General features: G+C 39.0%; 1 protein-coding gene across 3 annotated transcripts; it reads left to right on the forward strand.

Moving 5' to 3' along the window:
- TMEM19 (transmembrane protein 19) lies at positions 1 to 16006 on the forward strand. 3 transcript variants are annotated; one of them, XM_072863610.1, is made up of 7 exons: positions 1 to 333; positions 604 to 754; positions 7569 to 7682; positions 9237 to 9374; positions 9703 to 9957; positions 11070 to 11279; positions 14148 to 16006. In XM_072863610.1, exons 1-7 carry the CDS (start codon positions 280 to 282, stop codon positions 14309 to 14311), a joined length of 1086 nt encoding a protein of 361 aa, XP_072719711.1. In that variant the 5' UTR covers positions 1 to 279; the 3' UTR covers positions 14312 to 16006. The 3 variants fall into 3 exon arrangements, with proteins under 3 accessions (XP_072719711.1, XP_072719718.1, XP_072719706.1); XM_072863617.1 differs by having other exon boundaries at positions 2 to 257; XM_072863605.1 differs by lacking the exon at positions 1 to 333 and having other exon boundaries at positions 377 to 754.
- Positions 16007 to 25843: the final 9837 nt, after the last annotated feature.

Raw genomic sequence — 25843 nt, forward strand, 5'->3', positions numbered from 1 at the left:
CGCCTCTCGCTGCGGAGGAGCAGGGGATGGGGGAACCCATGCTGTGGCGACGGGCCGCTGCCAGGAGGGCGGCAGCGTCTGGCGGAAGGAGGCGGCCCCATCCCAGGACCAGAAAGGGGAAAAGTCTCCGCTGAGGGGAGAATAGCACCCATACGGGAGCGTCCCTGCAGCCAGGAGGGGACAGCACCTCCCTCCAGCGGCCGCCCCACGCAGGGCGGCTCCGCTCTTCTTCCCCGCCGGGGATAACGCAGGCGCAGGCAGGCGCTGGCGCGGCGGAGCATGCGCGGAGCGGCGGCGCGGCGGCATGGTGGCAGCGGCGGGCCGGGAGAGCGAGTCGGTGTCGGAGCCGGGCAGTGCGAGGGGGGGAGACAGGGCGGGGGCCTCCAGCCACCGAGCGCCGCGCAGCCCAGCCCCGAGCGGGCGGGGGGTGGCCGCAGCCGCCTCCCCATGAGCGCCTTCGTGTCGCCTCGCAGCGCCCCGAGGCGCTGGGGACGAGAGGCGGCCGCGGTGCGGGCCGGGCCGGGCGGCGGCTCGGGCCCGGCGGGAGGAGGAGGAGGAGGAAGCGGTGTCGCTGATGCGCTGCGCCTTGTGCTTCCCCGCCAGGTGTTCTCCCTCTGGCTTCCTATGTCCTGTTACCAGGAGGATTTCTTCAAAGAGTACCTCAAGATGATGGCGAATATTGTCGTCCTGAACTTGCTCATTTGTATTTCCCTGGCTTTCTGGATGGTGTCCATGACTGCAAGTACGTACTACGGTGAGTCTAAAGGCCGGGAGCCGGAGAGGGGCCGGCAGGGCATGGCGAGGGGTGAGCCGAGCTGCCCGCCCTCCGCCGCCCTCCCCTCCAGCCCCTGCAGGCTGGTGGGGATAGAGGATTGGAAGGGGGGTGTGCACAGCCCCTTCCATGTCCGTAGAGCTGAAAACCTCAGTCCTGACAGTAGCTGATAACGGTTTAGAAGGTGTTAACAGCCTCTTGTTTACAGCTCCGCCCGGGGATCCCGTGGAATTTAAAATCTTGGTATCCTTTGTGATTTATCTCCCCCAAAGAAAGCAAATAAGATGAAAATGAAAAAGTGAAAAGAAAGAGCTAGCTGATAGATGTCTTTCTCTATCAGGGGAGGTAGTGACAGCACGGGAGGAGTGCCGGCCTTCAAAACAGTTTAAGGCATGCACATGCAGCCTTTGGACAGGGCACGCAAGAAGCATTCCTTGGTCAAGGAACAGAGAAACAGGGGAAATGGTACAAGAAGAGAGGGATGTTTGCATGGAGTCTCTGGCACGGGCATATACAGTCAGCTCTGTGTTCTGTTCAGGCAACTTGGGCAGGCTGTGGGTTAGTTGGGTGTAGTTGCAGGGACACTAGTACTTTCTGTGGTCTGTCTTTTCAGTTCTAGCGCCATTTTTACAGCAGTATGCAGAAGCAGCAGTACTGCCTTCAGCATCAGTTCAAGCCTAGAAGAGTTTTAACTGCTTTCCCAGGACATGTAAAGACCTGTCCTTAATACCTCAGCCAATTTCATGCAGGAAGAGCTCCAGTGTCATTGCAGTGTTGCTGAAAGTGCCTAGGGATGCAGTATGAACACCCTCAACTGCTTCATGTCACCCTGGATCCAGAAGAAGCTAGAATAAACATCCCACCAGTATAAACTGACTTTTGCAGTGGCAGTTGGATGTCTCTGCTCAGTGTTTTTCAGTGCTTCAGGTTTTAGCATGGGGTGTGAGTCCTGGTACAGCATTAAATCTGTGTTGTCTGGACACTTCCACTTTGGCTTGTAACGAGATGCCAGACACATAGAAGGTATGCAGAAGCAGGCTTCACAACCAGGTTTTGTTTGTGTCATTTAGAGCTAGCCAAGTTGGATTTAAACATGGAACTTTATTTGCATGTGTCTGTTCTCTATAGGTATAGCTCTCTGAGTTTTGCCCCTAATTAAGGTATTCCAGTCCTTGCTATCTAACGTGATTGAGAATTGACAGCGTAGAGTGGAGAGGCCTGATATGAGGTGAATCAGGATAGGGACTGATACAAAGGAGGAGACTGCAGACAAATCCTCCTTTTTGTAGAGAATGATTGTAGAACAAGAAGGACTTAACAACTTTTGATGTCCATTTGCCTGAGACTGTGGAAAGACCTTGGCCTGAGGAGGTGAATGAAGTGTATACTAGGAGTGGGCTTAATGAAGTGGGAGTGATAACTTAAGTTCAGCCCATAAAAGTGATGAAATTCACAGTCCTTAACCATAAATATAAAAATACTACATACATTTATTAATTTATAGTTTATAGTTCATAGTAATGCTTAAGCACTAAACAGTGACCAAAATGTTGATAAAATAGGAGTGTTGAAGAATCCATAATAACCAATGTGTTCTATCTTAGTCTTAACTGCTTACATTTAGTAGTAATTTAGTACCAATACTCCCCCCCCCCCAAAAATACAAAAAAGTCAGTTTAAAAATGACCTTAGAAAGACGAAAATTCTGTTTGTTAACCAACCAAAAAGAACCCCTTTGTGTTCTGGTACTGCTCAAACTCAAGTTGATGTCAAGGACCTTCTTGGTTTGTGATTAGCAATACCAGACTAGAGCACTGCAGATCTCTTCATACACAGCCGGTGCTGCTCTTTTGAGTTTTTTATTCTGCTCTTGGCTGCAAGACTCCCTTGCACACCTCCTACAGCACCGGGGCTTTTCAGTACACAGAAGAGAAGTTTTTGTCGTGTGAATCTTTGTGCTTGCAATGACAAGTGTTTTACTGTGAAATATGTTTGCCCTACTTTGTACCAGGGAGCCTGTATATCTGCAAAGCTCTGGGTGCTGCTGACGCAAAAGTTTTTGGTGAAAACCATCATGTTTAGTTTTCCAGCAACACAAGCTGCTGTGCCTGTGTGAAATCTTTCTCCCATGATTTTGAAACCCGCTTTAATTCTAGACTTGTGATGTCTTATACTTGTATAGCAGATGTGATAAATAACTTCTCATGATTTTGTATTTTTTAGCTCAAAAGCTACATTAACGATTAGCTTTACTTTTTAAAAGTTTGTGGGGGTTTTTTTGTTGTTTTTTTTAACAAAAACTGTCACTTGAAATCTTACTGAGATGGTCATCAACTTAAAGTATATTTTTTGAGAGCCTTACACCAAGTTCAAAAGGATTGAAAAGGCTGGTTTTTTAGAAAGCAGTCTTGCCACCTTCACCTAGTAGACTGGCTGTCTTGTCACTTTTCTGGTAGTGAAATTCTGTCAGTGTAGTGTAGTTCAGGATATAATCAATACCTTTCTTGTCTCTCTGACTGCAAAGATGGAAGACTTTTTTAAACTGTAGTATTAAGGAACAATTTCTTCTCAGACTTTTAAATTTCAGTATTCTATAAGATGTACTTTTGACATCTTTTGCAATGAAATTTGTGTCTTCCAATTTAAAGTCAAAATGAGGTGATAGAATTGCTGCTTGCAAGGTTGTAAGAATCTTACTGCTAAGGCAGTAATTTATTGAGTCAGTTTTATGATTAAAGTAATACACCTTTTAACTGGACAATAACAACTCCCTTATTAACTTTATTAACTGCTTTTATTTTAGTAAGTGTTTTGGAATTTTAGAAGGAAACAAAGATGTTTAGGACATTGATAAATTGTCTCCGTAGAAGGTAAGTTGCTATGGTCACTAGTGCTTTGTGGAATAGTGTGGAATTATGACAGCTGAGTGGGATATTGTTTTCCTGTTCTGCAAGCTTGTTTAAATTCAGATCATAGTGACTTGAATGACTAAGCAAAGGGAACAAACTGGGAACTCAAGAAAAAGCTTTTTAGAAGGCTCTGTAGATATTTTGATGAGAAAATAGCTTGATTTTTTGTATTCAGTTTTGTTTGTAAAAGTAAACCATTTATAGTTTTGAAAACCAGCATTTTTTTGTTTGGTAGTTGTTCAGGTGATCTGTCTTGCAGTTTAATAATTGTCAGTGAAGAATATAATTAAAAGCAATCCTTTCTTGTAAAAAGTTTTGGGGTTGACTAATTTCCAGTTAAATACTTCAAAACATTCTAAGTTGGGTTTATTTTCTGTGTAACAAGAAGGATAACAGGTGAGCCATTTTTGCATAGATGTTAATACTAGACCTGAAATAATTTATTTCTCTTCAGTTCCCAAGAAGCAGTATGCTTTCCAAATACAGAAGCTTTGATTATGTAGAATTGCTTTCATTTGAAAGCAAGGAATTGATAGATCTAAACCATGCAATGTATTGTAATTGTTAGCTCTGTGAGAACCAATGACCTACAATCAAATATGTGAATAGCTGTAACACAGGAAGCTCAGTTTGATTAAATATGTTGACCAGTAAACAAAGTAAAGACAAAGCTCAGAGCTGTCTTGTTAATTTTGCCGCCTCTAAATTCACATGTACTGTTCACTTAGCAAATATGTAAACCTAAAATCCATACTCATGTGAAATCACAAGGCAGGACTTGAGTAATGTGGCAATTGGGTTGTAGTTGCTGTCAGAGAACAAAAATCAGTGAAAAGGATTCCCCCACTATGTGGGGCACATTACCTCATAGAAAAAGAAGGGTATCTCCTAGCTTAAATACCTGTTTTCAGTCTATGCTGAATATACCATGCCACAAAGAAAATAATTTCTCATGCGAACATGTTGTGCAAGCGAAAAGAAATTGTCACTAAATCTGTTTGATTGCGCTGTTCTACATAGAGTTGAGAAAAAAATAACAGGGAGGACAGTGGAACGCAGAAGTGGAAAAGAATTAGTCTAGAGAATCCTCAGAGAAGAAAAAATTTCTGCGAGTAAATATGTATTACAAGGCATGAAATTGTTGGATCTAGCTGGCTTTTCAAGAAGTCTCTGCAACGCTCCAGACAAAAGCGTGCAGTTAGTTGTCTGTACTGCTGCCAGGTTGGGAAGAGGCTATGCATGCATGCTTTGCATACCTTAAGCAAAGAATAAGAAGTCTAAGTCATCTGTGATTCTTAGCTAAGCCAAATTTTCTGTAGATTAGAGAAAAGAGACAGGACAAGGAGAACTGCACTAGATAGCTTCAAGCTTGCTTGAGGTGGAAACCAGACTGCATAACACCCGACTTGTATGTCATGTGGCTACCTCTCCTTAAATACAAAATTTGTAGTGTATATTGTTCTTTATTAAAAATCATAATTTTGGGAACCCAGTGGCTTGCTGAAATAAGTTTAATTTTTTAAATGTTCCTAGTTTCCTGTGCATGTTTCTAGGACTAGCCCTTTTGGTGAAAAATGTAGGGTTAATAAAGTTGTAAGAACATCCATTGTAAAGATAATGGATGTGTTCTCAGGTCCTGAGGGATATAAATTCTCCCTGAGATACGCTGCTGTGGTGGAGAGAGGGACCCAAGAGCGTGGTTACCATGGATAAAGGTGATCGGATAGTATTGCAAGAAAATATGATTATAAGAACAGGGAGCAGCAGAGCAAATATGTTTTACAGTGCAGCTGTCTGTAATTAACATACTGCATGACTGAAGAGATAAGTAGCCTGGTTTAATACAAGCAGGTAATCGCGGGAGGGGAATTACACCATCCAGGTTACTTAATATATTCTAATCTTTTTTGGAAATGAAACACCTTTCACTCAACTGAAAAATCAATAGATGGCTGGAAATTGTAAAATCTTGGTGTGTCTCTGCTATGAGTACTGCATGCACTTGCGGTCATCCCATTTCAAAATGTCCATAGCAGAATTAGAAAGGAGCAGTGAAGGCAGCAAGGATGATCAGAGCAAGTAACAGCATCCATTTGAAGAGGACTTAAACAGGTAAAGATATTTCAGCATAGAAATGGGACATCTATGTAAGTCATGAATGGCAGGAAGAATGTGAATAGGAAATTATTATTCAGTTGGTCATACAGTTTAGCAGATATCCAATGAAACTTGAGGCAGCAGGATCTTTGTTGTTCGGCTTTTTGAAAGGCCTTTTTCAGTGCATCTGAAACCAGAATTCAGTTCTGTGGGTGGTTGTGGAGATGAAAATTATAACTGTTTTTAAAAATGGATTGGACAAATATATGGGGGATTTTAGAAATACCAACATAAAAGTTCCCAGTAAAACAGGGGATATCAGTCTGTATCTGTTCCTTATACTCTTTCCTTGCACATGTACAGCTCACCACTGGCAGATGGCATTCTGAATCAGACAGATGTTTGGCTTGATCCAGTTTGGAAGTTCTCATATTTTCAACCAAGTATAGTGTGGAAACAATCAGAACGTTTTGGATACCAACAGAAGAGGAATATTTCTTTTTTAAAACCATAGAAGAAGGCCAAGCATGTAAACTTCCTTTCTTGCATCAGTGTAAATTATCAGTGATGCTGTGATTAAACTGATTATTTGTTCACAGACCAGCAGAAGGACAGAATCAGTGTACAAATAAATGTATATATGAACTGCAGGACTTACTGCTAGTTTTATTAGATGACATCAAGTGTCACTGTAGCTCAATTAAGCACTTAAATATATTACAGAATATGTAAGTTTTCCAAACTAGAATAAAAAGGATATGGTAGTAATATTAAAGCTATAGAAACACAGCCATTAGCTAGCTTATGTGCATGCTGATGTCTTCTCTTCACATAGACATGAAACTACTTCTGAAGTCTTCTGTCAGCCAAGTAGCAGCAGTCCTTCTATTAACATAGTGTGAAATTCTAATTGATGGCAGAGACAACAAAGTGACAACATTAGGCACATCCTAGGAATAATTCAGAATACATAGATGATGAAAAAAGCTGTCTGCTTTTCATAGCCAAAAGCTACCAAGCTAAAGCTTTTGATAAACAAGAATGACTTTTCCTAAAAACACTCATTTGGGATGTCTTGAAAAACAAGGTAAAGCAACAATACATTGTTCTAACTTTCCTTCCATTACAATGCTAAAAAGCATTAGTGACCATAGACAGTGTTTTTCATTCCCTTTATTGCTGCCATATTTTCTGAAACTTCATCAAAAAAAGAATCATCATAATAATAAAAAATTCAGATTTGTTATTGTAGTTACCAGAGAATCAGTCATAACATGATCTATGAGGGAAGCTCATGCACTAATGTATTTACTTGAAGATGCTTTGCTGTCTCTCTACATGTTTTGTTAACTGAAATTTTAGTTTGAATCTTATTCATATTTGAAACTGAATTCTACATAACTTACTGTGGATGTATGGGTTGGGGTTTTTTTCTAAAATCTGAACTTACCTGTTCTATCCAAATCAAGTTTCAGCTGGTCTTAATATTTTGAATGTTAATTTTTTGAGCTTATAAATCCCTCTTAGAATGGAAAAGCTAGTTCTTTGTAATTAATTTGAGTTAATTTAATGTATTTTCTTTTTTCAGTGAAAGCTGAATGGAAAAATTGAGTGGATAATTGCAGATATTTTGGTCTTCCATTCATAAGAATATATTCTAAAGGGTAAAAAGTTTAATCTCTATTAAGATCAGATTTTAAATATATACTAGAAGGTAATTACTTTTAAGATATAAAGGCATTAAAAAGGCTTATAAGGATCATCTGTAACCATTTTATTTGATTTATCAGGTACTTTACGACCCATTTCTCCATGGCGCTGGCTTTTTTCAGTCTTGGTTCCACTAATGATTGCTACACAGGGTTTTAAGAAGAAGAGTCTTGATCACAGTGGTGCATTGGGAGGTATGTTTTTTCTGAGACTATTCAGCTAAACATTTAATAAACTAAATTAAGGTCCTTTTTATTGTACATAATATTGTTTTAAGACTTTCCTACCTAGTTCTATTATAATAAAAGTATAAATGTAAGCATATATACCTTGAATTAATACTGATTTTTTTTTCTCATGCCTGTTTAAATAGTCAAGTTAATTTTTGCTGCTGTTTGTAATTCATTTGATTAATACTGTCATTAGATTTATATAAACCTGTAAGATTGTTTTAAACTTCAGTACAGCATGCAGTTAAATCATGTTTTTGTTTAACATAGATGGATTTGCATAGAGATAATGAAATGGCAGAGGCAGTGGTAAAGAAATACCATAAAACTGAGCCATGTCAGCAGCCTACCTGCCTGGTAGAAAACTAGTAAAGATAACATGGTTCTCCTTTCTGTAATATGAGCAGTTTTAGGCGTTTTTTGCCTCTCAAAAACAAGAAGAAAATTATATCTGTACTTCATTTCAAGCAAATTACTGTTTCAGCAAAGGTTTTTCTTGACCACGTGAGAAAAACCCCAGTGCAGTGTACAATAGTGTTCGTTGGAATCTGATACAAGATTTCCGTGTGAGCTGATTCACCCTTGTCTTGTGATATTGTCTGAAGGTCAATGGAAAGAAACAGGACCTCAAATCTTTCCTTCCATGTCACCCATTTTGCAAATCTTGTTCTGTCTGTGAGTTAAGGGGGGCATTTTCTAAATTAAAAAAAAAAAATCTTTTCTCTTCTGCTGTGTTTTTACCTCTTAACATAATAGCTCTGCTAGCCAGCTTATATTGGCATTTTCTTTAAGTGCAGCCAGTTTTCTTTCAGTCATGAAGAATTGTAATCTCATGGTGGGCAGTGAGAATTAGACCTCCCCTGTGGAGGAGGAGATAAAGAAGCACATCCAGGAGCTCAAATACTTAAGAAAATTACAGAAAGAAAAAGACAACATTAAAATCAGAAACAGAAAAACAAAATGAAGAACAGAAGGGAGAAGTAGCAGCTGTTAAGATACGGAGTAGGGTTATCCAGGTTATCTTACAGACCTTGGGGAGGGATTTGATTCCCAAACTGAATATAAACGTGCTGACGGAGACACAGCCACAGCTGTGTATATGCTTCTTATACAGATAATCATATTCTTCAGGCAGGGTACTTAAATTTCAATTAAATATCCTTTGACTTTTTTTTTTTATTGCTTTGTCTTTTATTTTTGCACAGTATTACTGATTTGTGGCAAGCGAAGGTCTTAAAAAATCACACACTTCAGCAGTAGCAATAAAATTAGCAATTTAGCAATAAAATTTAAGATAAAATTATAAAGATAACTGATTTTTTTTTTTTTTTATTCAAGATATCACTGGAATTCTCATACAGGTATTAGGCGCCTCAGTAATTCTCTTATTGCATGATTGTCTTAGGTTTATCTTGAAGATACTCTTCATATTCAGGAGATTCAAAATACTTAATTGCTTTGTAAAGCTGATGTTGTTACATGAAGGAACTTTATATACTTCTTTTTTTTCCTTCACAGGATTGGTGGTTGGATTTATCCTTACAGTTGCAAATTACAGTTTCTTCAGTTCTTTGTTTGTATTTTTTGTTACTTCTTCAAAACTTACTAAATGGAAAAAAGATATAAAGAAGCGAATAGATTCAGAATACAAAGAAGGTAAGTGATAACATTTTAATTCTTTCAGATCCCTTGTGGACAATAAATACTGCATATTCCTCTTCCTTTCAAAGGGTCAGGTGAGATGTAACATTCAGAGTAGGGAACACTGTTGTCATGCCTCCCCTCCACCCTTATCCCTATGAACATTAGCAAGCGACTTTGCTTTTGGTTCTGTTCTATTTAATAAATTGCTATCTAGTTTCTGATTTGAAAGTGTGTCTTTTTAAATTTAACTTTATATATGTGTGGTTTGCTTTTGTCTCATGCTGTTGCCCGTCCAAGTGTTTTGCCTGAAAATACTAAAACTTATTTTTTGTCACTTTAGGTGGACAGAGGAATTGGGTGCAAGTATTCTGTAACGGTGGTGTTCCTACTGAGCTGGCTGTCTTATATATGATAGAAAATGGACCGGGTGAAATTCCGATAGACTTTTCAAAGCAATACACAGCATCATGGATGTGCTTATCCCTTTTGGGAGCTTTGGCATGCTCTGCTGGTGATACATGGGCTTCAGAGATTGGTAGTGCTATGAGTAAAAGCAAGCCAAGGTTGATAACAACCTGGGAAGAGGTTCCAGTAGGTGAGGTGTTAACTGTTCTACATGTTCTTGTCTTAATATTTTGCTGATCTGTTTTGAATTATGCATCCAACTTGAAAAGTTCAAAAAAAGTCCCAGAAGAGTGAACATCAGAAATCTGGGATTAGAAAATATTACCAGGAATGCATTCTCTGAAATGGAATTTACTTAGTTGTATTCCTGCTGCATCTCATTGGTGAGATGCATCAATGTAGCATCCAGGGAGCTACAATCATCTTAGTGAATGCTGTCACTTGTCATCTCTGGTACTATTAAAAGTGTTTATACTGCCAATAATATAAAGAATACAACTTATCATGTGAATTTTTCAGACATTAAAATTTTAGTCAGTAGAAGAATATATGTATGTTCAATACAGACACTACAGAAAATTAACTTCTTAACCAAATCTCTCATTTCCTTTAACATCTTACCAAGGGTGGGTAAAGTGAACCTTCTGTCTGTGAAACCTTGTCTGCACAGTGGATGACATTGCTACCTTAAAGCAGCGTTTCTTTTTTGAGTCTTCCTGGCATGTTGATCTGAGTTTTAGATCTTGTGGGGCAGGATTTAAATGTGTGGGCTTTTTTTTTTCCTTTTTATAAGTGTTCTTCAAATTTTTATTCAGTGAGCTGTCAAACATCTTCCTTTCTATGGATTTTGTTCCTTCTTTTAAATTTGTTGGTGAAATATATCTTGGTATACTTGTTCTGAAAGAGGCATTGTTTTAATAACATGCACATCTCAAGCTCTGTATTTTTTGGAGCAAGTATCTCTTTCTCCTCTCTTCCCCCCTCTCCCCCCCCTTACAGCACACAAATACCAGGTGGCATTACGAGGTGTGCTGTCTGGTTTTATTTAATTTAATGCTAGTGAACATGTCTAGAAAACTAGCTTTAGAGAAAGGAAAGGTAGTAGTAATAGGCTGTAATGGTACAGGTTAAGCTGCTCAGCAGCATAATGGGAATTGTAAATAAAAGCTGTGGTAGCAGAGCCTTGTGGATATAAGGGGAGAAGATCACTATGAACACAGCTTTGATTTCATATAAAACATTTGAACAAATATAAGTCTTTAAGAAAAAGTTTGTAAATCAGCTTGGTTTTGTTTGATTTAGGTACTAATGGAGCAATTACTTTAGTGGGCCTGCTCTCAAGTTTGCTTGGGGGCTTGGCAGTAGGTATAACCTACTTCATAACACAACTCATTTTCGTGACTGATCTGGAAATGTCTGCTCCACAATGGCCCATTATTGTGTTTGGTGCAGCAGCGGGCTTACTGGGATCGATTGTTGATTCATATTTGGGAGCTACGATGCAATACAGTGGTAAGATTCTTCTCTTTTTTTTTTCTTACCCTCTCCTAATGTAACCTAAAAATGGCCTTGAGTTTCCAGAAGGGCTGAGGATGTGATTTTTAAATGGAAAAAATACAGAATTAGCAACACAAAGGACAAAGGAAAACAAAGTAATGGACATGATAATGAAAACAAGAGCAAGGACAGTCGGTACTTTTCCACTTTTTGATTTGTTTATCTTATGTTACTGTCTTGTTGATGACTAAAAGAGACTAGAGATCTTCAACATGTTACTCTTGAAAAAGCAATTGCTGCCCTCTGCTTTTCTATATATCTAATTACGGTAACATTTTATAGGAGAAAATGTCAGCTTAATTTTATCTATTCACTCAGATTAAGTTGTCACTACAGAAGCTCCATTTCTAACTCTGAAGACTTAGCAATAATCTCAGCTTTAAGAATTAAATAAGAAAAGCTCTAGGAAAATGTGCACGATATTTTACGTTATGTTTTTTTTCACTGCCTAATAGAGTACTGTTTCCTATAAGTTAAGCTTATCACAATCTAGCTGTGACTTTAAAAAGAAAAAAATCATGTCCATTTTTTAAAAAATTGTTGGCTGGATGATTCTAAATTATTTCAGTATTTATTTACTCATTGCCCTTAAGGATCATTGTCTGTGAATAAACACTTTAGGCTAAACTGTAGACTTACCCTATGTTTAAAAATTGTTTAAAGACTGTATCTGACACTATTCTGTTTAACAGCTGGTTTACAGAGAGAACTTAAGTTTTCAGATTTCATTGTCAGTATACTTATTTGTTGGAAGTTGAGGTTTGAATGTGCAGGTGAACTGCCTGAGACATACAAGTCCTTTAAATCTGCCAGTGAGAACTGCAAACTGTTGTTGACGCCGTGGATTTGGCTTTCCAGCAGTTTTTATGCTCTATTCCTTGCAGTTCCAGGAAAGTCCAAAATATAATGGAGTGTTTAACCATTTGAGGAATTTTTAGATATTTCTGTACTAAAGAGGAAACACTTAAGTACTCAGACAATGTTTCATGCTCCTAATGAGACAGATGCATTAAGAGAATGTGGTAAACCTAACTAATGCATGCCTGCATTTATCAGCATCTATTTCTTCTTCACTTCAGATATTTTTCCATGCTCAGCAACTTACTTTGCTAGCTGCAGCAGGGACAGTATGCAATTTCTTTTACAAATTTATAAGCACTGCTGGAGTATGTACACTATATATATACCATAGCATATATGTATATGCTGTGATATAGATGAAATGGTGCTGCGCATGTGGTGCACACTGTTAGGTTTTGTGTCCCTCCTTACTTTTACTCACTTTTCCAATCCCTGTTCAATGTGGTCTCATAAGAAATACTCCAATCTCTGCAGCATCTTGAAAGACAATAAGTAAATACAGCAGCAGTAATAAAGAATTGTGTCTTTTTTTGAAAACATTATGCTACCACTGCTAATCCCTTCTGTCAGTGTTTTTCCTGTTGGTAATCTTCCTAGATTTGGTTTATGTAATAGTGTGTGATACCCACTCTTTCTAAGAGAAAGTCCTTCCCTGCCCACACATTTATTAAGTAAAACTGTCTGAATAGCTGCGTGGAATTAGATTCAAATTTTCCCATGTTATCAGTCTGAAGCCATACCTATTCTGCAAATAACAAAGCTAATGGAAGGACTTACTCTTGCCTTTCCTGCTTGTTTATGCTCTGAATTTACACTTTATGTCCATTTGAGGTATATATTTATAAAAAATTTATTCCCAGATTTCTCTCAAGAAAACTGATGCCTTTCTAAAACATAGCAAGTGTTAAAGAGTTAAACTATCAAGTTTTGAAGTTTTATTTTTCTGTAGCTCTTTCGCATTACCCAAAGCTAGGTTTAAATCTATGATTCAAGGGTAACTATAATACCAGCTATATAACCAGCCAAGCAGGTTTGTGGTGTGGGGTTTTTTTTAAGTTGCATCGGAGGTGCTGAAAATTTTGTAATAGAGCAGGAGCTCAAAATGAAATTTCCGTATTGTGGGTATTAGCAGATATTCAAATCTACAGAGAAAAATAATGTTAATAGAAAATATGCTGATTTATTTTGGAATGTTTCTTCATGTCAACCTCAAATGTGTGCATATGCATGTACCCAGTTAATACTTCACTATAGTGTGAGCTGGCGTTAAAATCAAGCATCCTAGAATTCTGTGCTTTTATCAGCATATAAAATAATGCAGCTGGACAAAACATAGGATAACAGTGTGTGTACAGTAGCAGCTAATGAAACACAGTGCTAGAGTACTGCTAATACAGAGGCAGAGCAAGAAAAGGCTTAAGTAACAGGAAAAAAATCCAGGTGCTGGTAGTATAAAAATGCTGCGTCAATAGAAATGTTAAATTTAACCTCTGTAAGGAGGTTGTTTTCTGTCAGATCAAGTAATAATGTTATTTCCATAGTTTTCCTTTGAAAACAAATACATCTTCTTGACAGGAAGTACATGTTGCTAATCAGTTGTTTCTGTTCTGTTCAAAATAGCATCCTTTGCCTTAGAATGGCTCTTGGAATAGCTTTTTCCTTTTCTGATTTGGCTTGTGTTTCATTCCTTTCTTTGCTGTGGAACTACGAAAAGAGAGAAGTAGACCTCACAGAAGTGTAACTTTTCAAAAGAAGTAACTTCTAACATAAAGTATTGCGTTTATATCCCATTCTTTGAAGCTACCAGATTAACTGTTATTTAGTTTAGTCTGTTGGTGACTTTTCTTACAGAGGTTTAACACCTAATGGTAAAGTAAATTTAGGAAGTTGCATACACTTGGTTACTAAGTTTCTTTTCAGCTTGTTTGGCTTTGTAAAACGAAGTTTTTAATCTTTTCCCAGGTTTTGACCAGAACATTGGCATGGTTGTCAACCACCAAACAAAAGACTCCAAGCACATATCTGGAAAACCTATATTAGACAACAATGCAGTAAATCTTTTTTCTTCTATAATTGTTGCTTTGGCGCTTCCAGGCGTGGCATGGTGTTTCTGGCCCAGGGGTTGAAATGGTTTAAGGTTTTCTGCATGCGATTCATTTATGTTCAGTCTTACTCAAAGACTCTGAAGAGTTCTCTGTGAAATCTCTTGAAGAAAGGAATCTGAAACTTTCAGAGAGCCAAAGGACTTTCCATCTCAACTTATTAAGGCTGTAAGCTTCATATGGCAATTGGCATCTGCCAGGGCAAGGAAGGGGTTTTGTCAATATGCTCTTGCTGCTCTTTCAGTGGCTGTAGATCATTGCCAAGTGAGGTGAAGCACTTCGTTTATCCTTATGGAGCTGAAGGGTTGGCATCTATGTTCTCTCCAGTCCCTAGCATCTGGAACAGCAAGAAGCTGGAAGTAGAAATCTAATCTACATCAATCTGTGATGGAGCATTGTGGCTATTGTCCAAGCCAGACACAAAGTACTCTGAAACTTTATGTAGGCAGTGGTAACACAGGTGAAGCGGGTGAATTCTGGCGTTTCCCATAATCTACAGTACGTAAAGTTTTATGGAAATATTTTTTTTGGGGAAAAAGAGATAAGTAAGCCTTGTTGCCTATTCTGTATCCTGATACTATCTCCACTTCCCTGAGAACAGGTTTGGCAAAAGTGATGCCACTACATAATGTTTGAAGGAAAAGACTAAATCTAAAATAAAAACTCACTAGTTTTTCCAGTAAGAATAAAAAAATTGTCTGTGCTTTTTTGACATCTTTATTTCCAAACTAATGATATTTATGAAGATTGTCAATACTGTGGTACTTATTATCTAAAATTGAAGATTACAGTTATGGATTCACATTCATCTCTTTAGAAATAGAACATTTTTTCCATAAGCATGGAATTGTTCCATAATGTTTAGCATTCTGACCAAAGTATACTCTTTGGTTCTTTCTCAGCAGTGGAAGGCTTTCCTATTTTGTTTGGAGTTGCTATTCAGAGATGATGGCCTCAACCAAAGAAGCTGCAGAGGTTATCCTCATAGTGAATGGGGAAAGTCTCACTTATAAACCATTTCAAAATGTGAATTTAACTTTTGGTACTCAGGCTCCTATGTTAGGTGATTCCATCTTCCATCATTAATTTATAAAAGAGGTAAAAGTAATTTAGCACAGATTGTATTTAAACTTTAGAGATACCCTCAAAATAGCCTATCACTGTCGACATTCAGAAGGTAGGGCCCATACTGTTAACTTACAAAAAGCTTTTTCTTGTTATCTTTAGAGATAGGTGAGTATTTTGTGTTAAACATCTGATTTTTTTAAACGAATGTCTTGTGTATGTTGCCTGTCTCAATTCACTTGAATTGTGTATTATATCACCTTTTATGGGAATATTAAAAAATTTTAACACCTTCCATGTTGAGTTTACTCTTTTGAAATCTAGTCTATATAAATCTGGAATTTATCACAGGAAGTAGTTCACTGTATTATCCAGTTATACAGATGAGATTTCAAACTAGTAAAAGCTTTCTGAAAAGAACAAATTGTATTCTTCTGTATGTCTGTTCCTGTGGAAAGGCACAAAATTATAAAAGGAATATATGCACTTAAACTGTAACAATAAACGCTTGAGATTTTTATGCATTGTTTGGATTTATGCTGCTTCTAAATAAGCACTGTATTGGTTGTCTGTTAAGATTTTATTAATACTGTTGTGATTTCTAGAATTAAGAAAGACACAATTTTTGTAAGGAACTCTTTCTTTCAATTAAATGCCTTATTTTTGTATTCCTCTGTTTACTGAAACAAAGTATATTTTCAAACACTGAAGTGGACATGGTCAGCTTTTCCGTATTTAATATGGGTCTCATTTGAAAAACAGCTTGCCATAGTGAGAAGACGTGTGATTTTAAATTCATAGCAGCATGAAATGCTTTGATCTGTTATCAGATGAATGAATGTGATCTGAATGAACTCCTACCAGTAGGACCTTCAAAGGCCATTATTCAGAATTTTTTATTTGTCATGTCTTAGTGATGACACTGAGTTGCTTTGGAAATTCCCACTCATAAATCTCCAGTATTCAGAAAGATCTGAGCACTCTTGAACTCTAAAAAGGACAGTGTTAACTCCGGGTATATTATATGGAGTGGAGTATAGCTTATGCAAATATAGTTACATTTAACTATTTAGTAGCTGCAAAACTCTTAGCTTGGGGGGGAGGGGGAGTAGGGGACACAGGGAAGAAGTTACAGAAAGTGACAAACTGGCTGTAAATTGGTGTGTGTCACTAAGAGCAGTTCCTGAGCTCAGAAGGGAGCAGACAGGGATACCACCTGTCCACGTGCGACTTGGAGAGGCAGAAAATGCAGGAAGTAAAAGGGAAAGTGATAAAAAGAGGAGGTGCTAGGAGAAAATCAAGGAAATTCATAGATTTGAAGGAGCAAAATAGGTCACCGTAGTAAGCAACTTTAATTCCATTCTTTAACACTCAAATATTTGTTTCGCTTCAGAGCCATCTGTACCGTTAGCGTGTGAGATAACTGTCACTGATTTTCCTTTCATATTGAAGTGGCACCAATATTTCCACAGCACCAAGAGGATACAGTAAATTTTTTTTTTTTTTTATTTGAAGAGGTTAAAATTGTGAAGCATTGGTCTTCATCCTTGGCTTGATTTTTAGATGTGTTAGAAGTTCAAGAGTATAATTGCATATGAGAAATCTTTAGCCTGGTCTCGCTTAGGCGAGAGTGATCCTGAGCGTTGAAGTATAGTGGTATCAGAGTCACCAATATTCAGTTATTTTTTTATATTTCTATTTTATTTTGTTGTTACAACTGTGTAGATTATCTTGGGTCTGTCCGTGCTGCTGTTGAGTGATGCATCGTTGCAGATGTAAACCACAGCTCCCTGGGACAACGAAATGAAGTGGTATAAAAAATGAAGGGGATATACCACCTCTCTTGGGTATTAAGGACTAGCTGATGTTCAGAAGACTGACTTTTTTACAATAAAGGGCTGAAACATCTTGAAATACTGTTGGCACTTTACAGAACCTGATTTGGGCACTGGATAAATGTGGTGATAGACTGATATTCATATTAAAAATCTGTTAGGATTGGGCATCTCAGATTTGTAAGTAGGATTTATTTTCCTTTCACAATTATGGGCCTGTTGAAATGTGTAAATAAGAGCAGGTACATTAATTCACTGAGACTCTGTGGATCCCTGCACTGCTCCCAAGCCTGCAGCCACCTTCAGTAAATATTAATGCAAGTCCCAAATGAAGGTGAAATACGGAAATGTGGAAATAAAGCTGTCAGGCAAATGGCAGCTTGTACTTAGGTACTCCCAATTCTGTAAAACTTGAGACCAAGTAAAGAAATACCTCCAAGACAGCATTTATTCAGTAGCTTTTCTACAACTTTCAGGAGAAAGTGGGTCAATTTTAATATCTTGCCATACAGCCAAGAACTTGAATCATAGAAGAGCCCAGGTTGGAAGGGACCTCGAAGGATCATCTGGTCCAACCTTCCATCGGAAAGGGAGCCTAGGTGAGATTACTGAGCACCCTGTCCAACTGCATCTTGAAAACCTTGAGCGATGAGGACTTTACCACATCCCTAAATGTCAGAGTTTTCCTTGAAACACAATAAGGTGGATGCACAGGAAAGCAGAAGACCATGGTTATGTGAGTTCTGGCTGGGAAACGTTCCATGTGACTGATAATATGAAGTAGTAGTGTCACACATGTTATCACTTTGAAAATATCTTTAGAATAAATGTATCCTCCCTTAGTAGATCTTCTAGCAGGTTTGCTCCGTGCTGCTCTGGGATCTGCCATCTTAGGGGCAAGTGCTGGTTCTTCATCCAGGTGGTTGACTGAAGAAGAAAAGACTGGGTTTAGCTGAAATGTGGAAGAACCAGTCTGACCCATGTTGAGGGAAGGGGTTTTGGAAAGGGGAATACCACCAATCTGGAAACACCAATACCACCAGTTTGGGGTGAGCTATCTGGTTGGACTTGCAGAGCCACCTGTGAAGCCCTGTATAACTTGTTTGCACCTTTCTTGCCTGGTGGCTGCTTTTTGTGGCTTTGTTCAAACAAACAGAAAGCAAAAGTAAACACTGCAATGTGGTCACCATCCAAATTGGACTTGAAGGTTCAAACCCATGCTACTAGCAAGGATGACAGCAGTTTAAAAAAACATGAATGCATTCTGCAGTTAGAGGAAATGTCAGTAGAAAGCAAGAAAGCAGTAAGAAAAGTCTTCTGGTGCTTAGAGGATATTTGTTAATGTCCTCTAATAACGTCAGTAGCTAGTTTTGTAAGGACTCGGCAAACGCAGCCCTAGCCACAAAGCTAAGAAGGTAGAAGGACATAGTGAAAACTCATGTTGGTCCTAAGAAGCGACATCATGCGCATAACACAGAAGTAAACACCTGTGCACAAGCTTCCTGTTACAAAGGCTGAGCTCTGCACCCCGACCTCGTGGTTCTGTAAACTGTGGAGAATATGCTGTTCTTAATTCTCTCTCAATTAACCCAGTTACAGGCTTCATAGAAGCCCTTGGGTTCCCAACATGTTTGTTTGGATAAATACATCAGTCAACCTCTACCCTTACAACCCAGCACAACTATACATTTATAAAAGCATCAAAGTCCCCATGAAACAGCCCAGATCACTGCTTCTTATCAATACTGGGATGGTATCAATCATGGGGCCAACAGTAGTTACTGTGCTCTGTTGTTTCTTGCTGAAGGGCTCTTGCTGCAGTGACTTCTGCAGAGCTCAGCCCAGTACTAGAAAAGCAATGACCTCTGTCATCCCAATTTTTTTGTTACCACTACTCGTTATCCTGATACTTTATTTTTCCATCTGTTGACTTCCTAAGTCCTGAAATCATTCCACTGTCAAAAGCTGCTGCAATCAAATGCTCTCCCAAAACAACTGTAGTTTCAGTCTGCCTTCAAACTGCCAAATGCCTCTGGTTATGGTGCTCCCAATATATATGCATAATCTCATTGCATTAAGTGCCTCCTCCTAATATTATTTAAAATGAAAAAGCGAAAGGAGATGGTTTATGACACATTGGGATAAGAAGCATGAGTGTAATTTATCTCTGGAATTCTGGAAACCCTATGTCTTTTGGTAGGTGCCGTAAGAGAAGGAAGAAACAGGTGTCGGCATCTGGCATTGCACTCAGCGGTGTCTGCCTGAGAGGCTCTATAGGTGACGTAACCTGTGCAAAGCTATGCCAAAAAAAACCCAAACCAAAACAAAACCCACCAAACCCTAAAAAGTGCCCGAAGCCATTACCACAAGACAAAATGGAAGCATAATTTAATTTATTGTACTTTAGAGTTTGAAGTTAAACGAACACAAATATTCTCACGCTGGGTTGCCTATAGATTTATGAGTAATACATCACTTAGATTCAGACTGGTTTGGAGTGGTTTAACATACACTTCACTTGGGTTCAGAACTCACCTGAAATAAGAATGTGACCTAGATTTCAAGCTTAGATTCCTTTCCTTTTTCTCTTCTTTTCTCTAATGAAGCCAGATTTTTACTATATATTTTGATTTTTTTCCACAATGGAAAACCACTGGTCATCTGTCTTCACTTACTGTTCTACATGAGAAACTATCTTCGTTCTTAAGGTGTAACAAATTGAAGAGGACAGAGGCAAGGATAAACCCACGTGTAGTTTTGAAAACGTTTTGCTCAATTCTTCCTTGCAGATGTTTTTGCACTGGAGTGCAAGCTCTAGCTTGATTACAGCATGCTCCACTTTACTGACTTGTACTGGTAAATCGTACATAGGCAAACTGTTCTCCTGCCTCCAGCCCTCCATGCAGTCAGAGGAACGCAGGCCTTGCACAGTGCACGGCTTGGGTGAGCTTGTAATAGTGCTTTTAGAAGGAGAATAAAGTCCAAATTCACAAAATACACATGGGCTTAATTTAAATGTTCTCCAACCCAGTCTAGTGACATTTTCCACAAACTTCTCCTTTGTTAGAGAATTTCAGTATTTTCATAGCCAATAGATTATCTTTCACTCCTGATATTTGGCACATTTAAAGTGAAAGAGATGTCGTATCTCAGATTTTTTCCCTTAATTATTGGTTATTTTCACTGTAACAGGGCAGTGTTGTTTTACCCTCCATTTTCTTGAGATTTTTGAGAATACTGCTTTTACTGAAAAAAGTAAACCTTCCACATGCTTACTTAATACTTATGCTAAAAACTGAGTTACTGGTGGTACCAAACCATTATCTGCCGTAGTAGAAAAGCGAGTGCTTAAGAATTTTGTAAGTGGCCAAACTGAAAAGGAGAAATGAGTTAATGCTACAGCTTATTTCGTATTAAGGAATGCAAATGAACATATCATTTAATGGCAGCCTGAATTCCAGCAGGCACATGTTAATGGCAGGCACTCACCATTTAAGCATTGTCCTGAAGAATGAAAGGTGTTAACAACTAACTGTTGCTGACATTTCTACATAATGTAACAGCAAAATCCTACTAGATTTAATAGGCACTGCTATAATGACTGCTTTTTGACACCTCTAATTTAAAAAAATTAAAACTGTCAAGAGTGTTCTCTTTGAGGACTAGCCATTTGCTGAAGTTAAAATCCAACTTTTTAAAAGCTTTTTTTAATAATTTGTTTTCTATGAAAGGGATAATACATTTTAGATTAGTAATTTTCTTCACACTGTTACCAGGATAACATTCTGTTTAAAGATTATTCATACTTTTTGTCCAAGAAGCGGGCATTGTAAGTGTAAGCCCAAAGAATTTTTTAAAAATGTAAATGGAGTTAACGTTATTGAAAATTACTATTAAATCTGTGATACCACTTAAATTCCCTTAAATGATATGTGCATGCACTTGCATACAGCAGCTCTAGTTTGGTATTTATGCGAGAAGGTAAGAGAATAGGGATTGTGATAGTAATGTATATGTATCAGTGTATACCCATATCTTCACAGAATTTAAAAGTCAAAAAAATAACACCTGCACATATGCCATTTTGAGGTTGTTATCACTAGTTCTCTGCAATTGTAATCCTCTCCTGTTAAATATCCTCTCCTGTTTCTTTTCTGCCATTATCTGAAGAATCCAGTTTTCTTCATTCCGGTTTCCTCTATCTCTATCTCTACGGCCCTAGCTCCTGGACTGGAGCCCACAGCTACTCTGATCCTCGTGCATGTGAATTAGAGGAACCACGGAACAGTGACTCTTTTCATAGCAGCAGGTACAAAGTTAGTGTTTACTCTTCTGTGCATGGCACAGGACTGATCTGGTTTGTGCAATTATTTTTTCTTTGCTAGTGCAAATAGTGATATAAAAATACTATTTGATGTCCTCTGGGGCCTATAATGTCTCCCTTCCCATCCAGGTTTAGGGGAAAGTGAAATGTAAAACAACAGAAGCTGACTGCTAGGATTGAAAGTTGCAGAAAGCTGAGCTCCACTCCTGCATTAAGGATGCTGAGAAGTGCTAAGGTACCCTCGTCTGTACAAGAGTTTAATGCAGAGAGACACCTTTATATTTGAAGGCAATTAAAAAAAAATCAGCTCAGCGTCTTCCCTAGAATCAAAGCATCAGTCCTGTGTGAGACCATACCAGGACACAACAGAGACACATCCGCACCAGGATTATATTGCTTCTCTACCCAAAAGCACCTAGAATAGATAGGGAAGCTGAAAAGCAGAAAAGTAAATTAGCTTTGCCAAACCACCTGCACTTATGTTGTCCTGTCTTTAGTAAGACATGGTCCACTTAGTAATTTTTGTAAAGACTCCTTGTAACAATGAGAGCACTTTTTTCTCTACTATGCCAGAGCAGTGCTAAATTTGAAGTGTCACAGGTTGATCAAAGTTTTCAGCAGAGTTATTTTCCTTCGCCTGGTTTTCAGCACAGAGTTTGTACAAAACTTTGCGCAGTCAGTAACGCTGTTGTCGTTTTGCCAAGGTCGGTGGCATCAAGCACTCCAGCGCAGCTCTGTTTCATCAGTGTTTGACCCCGCTAAGTGGAAAGCAGCGAGATATGAGCCAGCAAAATGTTCAAGCACAGAGTTAATTTTAAGCACAAGAGCAGTCCCACTGAAGTGTTAGTAATCGAGGGGCGTGCTAGTGCTGTTTAAAGTTAAGGAGGCTCAGAACAGCCTTGCTGAACTGCCGTCAGCATGCTCCTCTGCATCACCTCTAGCAGATGGGCCCTGCTCATGTGTGTAAAGTTCATTAAGTGCATATGCACAGTTGCAGGATTGAGTTAATCAGTTTTATCTTTGATGAACTGTGCTGAATCTTCAAACATAAAGTAACTAATTCAAAATGATTGTATTATTACTGCCATCAGTTTGGATCCTCCCTACCCTGGCACTTATTTTCAGCCTCAGAAAAAGCATTTCAGTAGTCTTCGAAGGAGGTTTTAAAGAAATGAATGTGGATGGGCTATTTAAAATTGCTGCACCCAGAAACTGGGTGTAGTAAAACTCCTTTAAATTATATAGTACTAAAGCAATCCAGGTTGAAAACAAACAGAAAGTTCTTCAGGTGAAATGGGCATTTAGAGAGTGGCTATAATTGCTCAGATAGAAAGCTGAAACCATGATTGAATATTTGCCTAAAAGATAAGCTCTAATTCATATGGGAATTAGTCAGGGAAGACTTCATAATTAAATTGGATAGGAGGTGAGACTAGTTGATGGCAAAAACATGTTTTGGCTTGATGGTCTGTGAACTGACTTTGTGAACTGACCTACATGAGCCTAGAAATGTATCTGAACAAGCAGTGACTCTCAAAATGGTGTGCCTAATTTGTGAGTGAAAATATTCTCATCGATATTGCTGGGAGTTATTGATGCATAACATAGCCATTTAACCACACACTAATCACGTGTCAGACAAGTGACATGAATATGCAATTATACAGTCTTATAAAATGTCTAATCAACTAATTAAACAATGAAGGTGATCAATATTTCAGTTTTATATCTCACTGAAAACACTGGTACCCCCAGACATCAGAAAGTGCCTTGCATGCTATGCTACTTCAGCAAGCAATCTGTCATCCTTACACAATGTTGCTCCCTGAAGCACTGGGATTTGCCCGGCGGTAGGAGAGCTCTGTGGAGTGGCTTAGCTACATTCACCCCCTTTCACTTACACTGCATGGTATCACATCACCAGGCTGCAGCAAAGTAAATTTAATTATAAGCAGCAATCTAGGACTTATCCTTAACATTTGACAAATCTGTGGTTTTTTGATCAGCTTGTTATTTTTATACAGCTATGCAAATGTACCGTCCTGCTACCCTGGCTCATCCTGTCCTCCGCTTTGCATGAAAAAAAGCAAAATATTTTTCTTTTACAAAGAACAAAGTTATCAGCTAGTGCCTGTTGACAGAAGCACAGCTTAATATCAAAGGAAGCATTTATTTGCCTTGAATTTGCCATTAGATACAGGTAGTTTCTTCATCTGCCAACATTAATACATTTAAAATTTATTTGGACACAAAAATACCTAAGCAGCCTAAGGTGTTCAGACTCAAAACAACTTGCAGGCCTTTGATGGTGAGCAGAAGTGATTTCCTGATAAAAACACAGAATTACTAAATACAGTAGGATTTCCAAAGTGGTTTCCTCAGCAGAGCTCTACTATGGTATTAATGTTGCAATAACACCACTGGAAGAATTTAAGCCATCTTTCCATTGTTGCCACAGGTCTGTGTACTCTGTGTCCTGAGGGACTTGACATTTAATTCTGCTTGCTGAGAAGACTGTTTGAATGCATCACAGCAACTCCTGAGGTAGGACTGGGACAGCAGGTCTGGGTTGACTTCTCCTACCAGGCTGAAGCGGCAGCACCAGGGGGGCAGTCTCGCTCTGCCCTGTGAATTACTTGCTTCTGTGAATTATTTGAACTCTTCTGATTGTTGCAAATAGGTTTTGTCCCTTCCTGAGAGACTTCTGAGCTTTGTGGGCCAGGTTCCTTAGTCAGTGCCCTGGGAGTCCAGTGAGAAACAGCAGGAGATGGGGCCAGAGACAGGACTGGGGAGCAGACCACAACATCAGTCCATAGACCATCAGACAGGACTGGAGAGCGGCAAGGCTATCTACTCAAGATGGACCTTCTACTTGAAGGACCTTCAAGTCTCAAGTCCATCCAGCAAGACTGGTTGGTGAGGACAGCAGGGAACAGAGCAGGGCACAGGCACACCTACAACATAGCTCAGACAAGGTCTGGGTGCTCAGGCTGGAGCTGCACTCCTGGGCCACGGGCAGAGAGTGTTGGTGGGGGTCCTGGACAAGGCTGGTCAGGGCCATTAGAAAGGTCTGTTCATGCATGCAGAGCCCTGACAACCCTGCTCTTCCACAGGGCAATTCAGATCAGATGATCTTAGGTGTTGTGAATTGTCTTCTTCCATGATGAACTATCAGTGAAGCCTACAAGTCTCAGGTCCAATAGTCTCAGGTCCTGCAGCACCTCAAGGCAGAAGCCCAAAGCTGGCTACCTGAATACACCTGTCAGTGACACACCTAGGCTGGAAACAGGCAGCAGAGAAATCCCCTTGCACAGATGAGCACTGCGTTCTCTTAACATGGCATAGCCTTCTATAACCAAGGATCGTCTTGTATAATTTACACAGAGGGAGTGGGCAGAAGGTGTAACCTGGCAGACTGGTGTAACCTGGGACAATTTGGCTGTGCTGATGTGAGGACCCAGGTAAACGTGATACCGAATCAAGAGATCTTGGATGGTTCCTTGATGCTGAATTTATTCTGCCATTTAAAGGGACATGTCTGATACTGATGACATCTATGAGTTGTTGCAATGAAAGATCCTATGGAGTTTAGTGAAAAGAGCAAAGGTTAGCCCTGCCTTCTAGATGACTTGCATGCTGGGTTACTACAGTCTGTTTCATTCATAAGTGTTCTGGTGAGTTAAAAGTTTACAGCATTGTTCTTTGTTCCATTGTTCCTCAACTTTTCTGCACTGGAGGTTGTACTGTAGCTTCCTTTCACCATGCTTCAGTGATGTCTGCTCATTTTATCTGCTGGTGAAGTCCCCATATTTTGTACAGAAGCACAGATCAAAGATGACAAACAACCAGGGAATATTTAATGAAATGCATTATCTAAGAATCAGTCGTCCTCTTTTCAGTACTAATCTTTAGACACTAGTTACCTTCATTTTTACAAAATAAAGGCTATTTCCTGAAAAGCTCCATTAAACTATTTTTTTCCCTTTGTTGCTATGCCAAAATTACAAACCTTCCAGTTTTGCAAACCCTATTTTACAGCTCTTGTTCCTGCCCTGCTCAGACCCATGACCTCCACTATCAGCACCTGCTCTGCAGTGCTGCTCCCCAAGGCTCTCACACTGTAGGCACAGGCATTGCTGCCTTGAAGACAGGAAGGTCTGTTCCACCCTTGGTCAGAGAAAACTGTTGTGCGCAGAACAATGCATAGAAAAGTGTGGAGAGTGAGTGAAATTATAGCATACTTTTAGCATCAGAGAGACCATGTCATTGTGTTGAAGTACATAAGCACTTGTTTTATGTTTCCCCATGGAACGAGTCAATTCCGATACACAG

This window comes from Ciconia boyciana, chromosome 1, assembly GCF_034638445.1.
Source record: "Ciconia boyciana chromosome 1, ASM3463844v1, whole genome shotgun sequence".
NCBI classification, from domain to species: Eukaryota; Metazoa; Chordata; class Aves; order Ciconiiformes; family Ciconiidae; genus Ciconia; species Ciconia boyciana.

What these genes read in the sequence shown, in the direction of transcription:
- TMEM19 (XM_072863605.1), top strand. Translation starts at nt 448, where the DNA reads ATGAGCGCCTTCGTGTCGCCTCGCAGCGCCCCGAGGCGCTGGGGACGA. An exon ending in GACTGCAAGTACGTACTACG is followed by an intron (nt 755 to 7,568) that starts GTGAGTCTAAAG and finishes TTGATTTATCAG; the next exon opens with GTACTTTACGACCCATTTCT. An exon ending in CTGGGAAGAGGTTCCAGTAG is followed by an intron (nt 9,958 to 11,069) that starts GTGAGGTGTTAA and finishes TGTTTGATTTAG; the next exon opens with GTACTAATGGAGCAATTACT.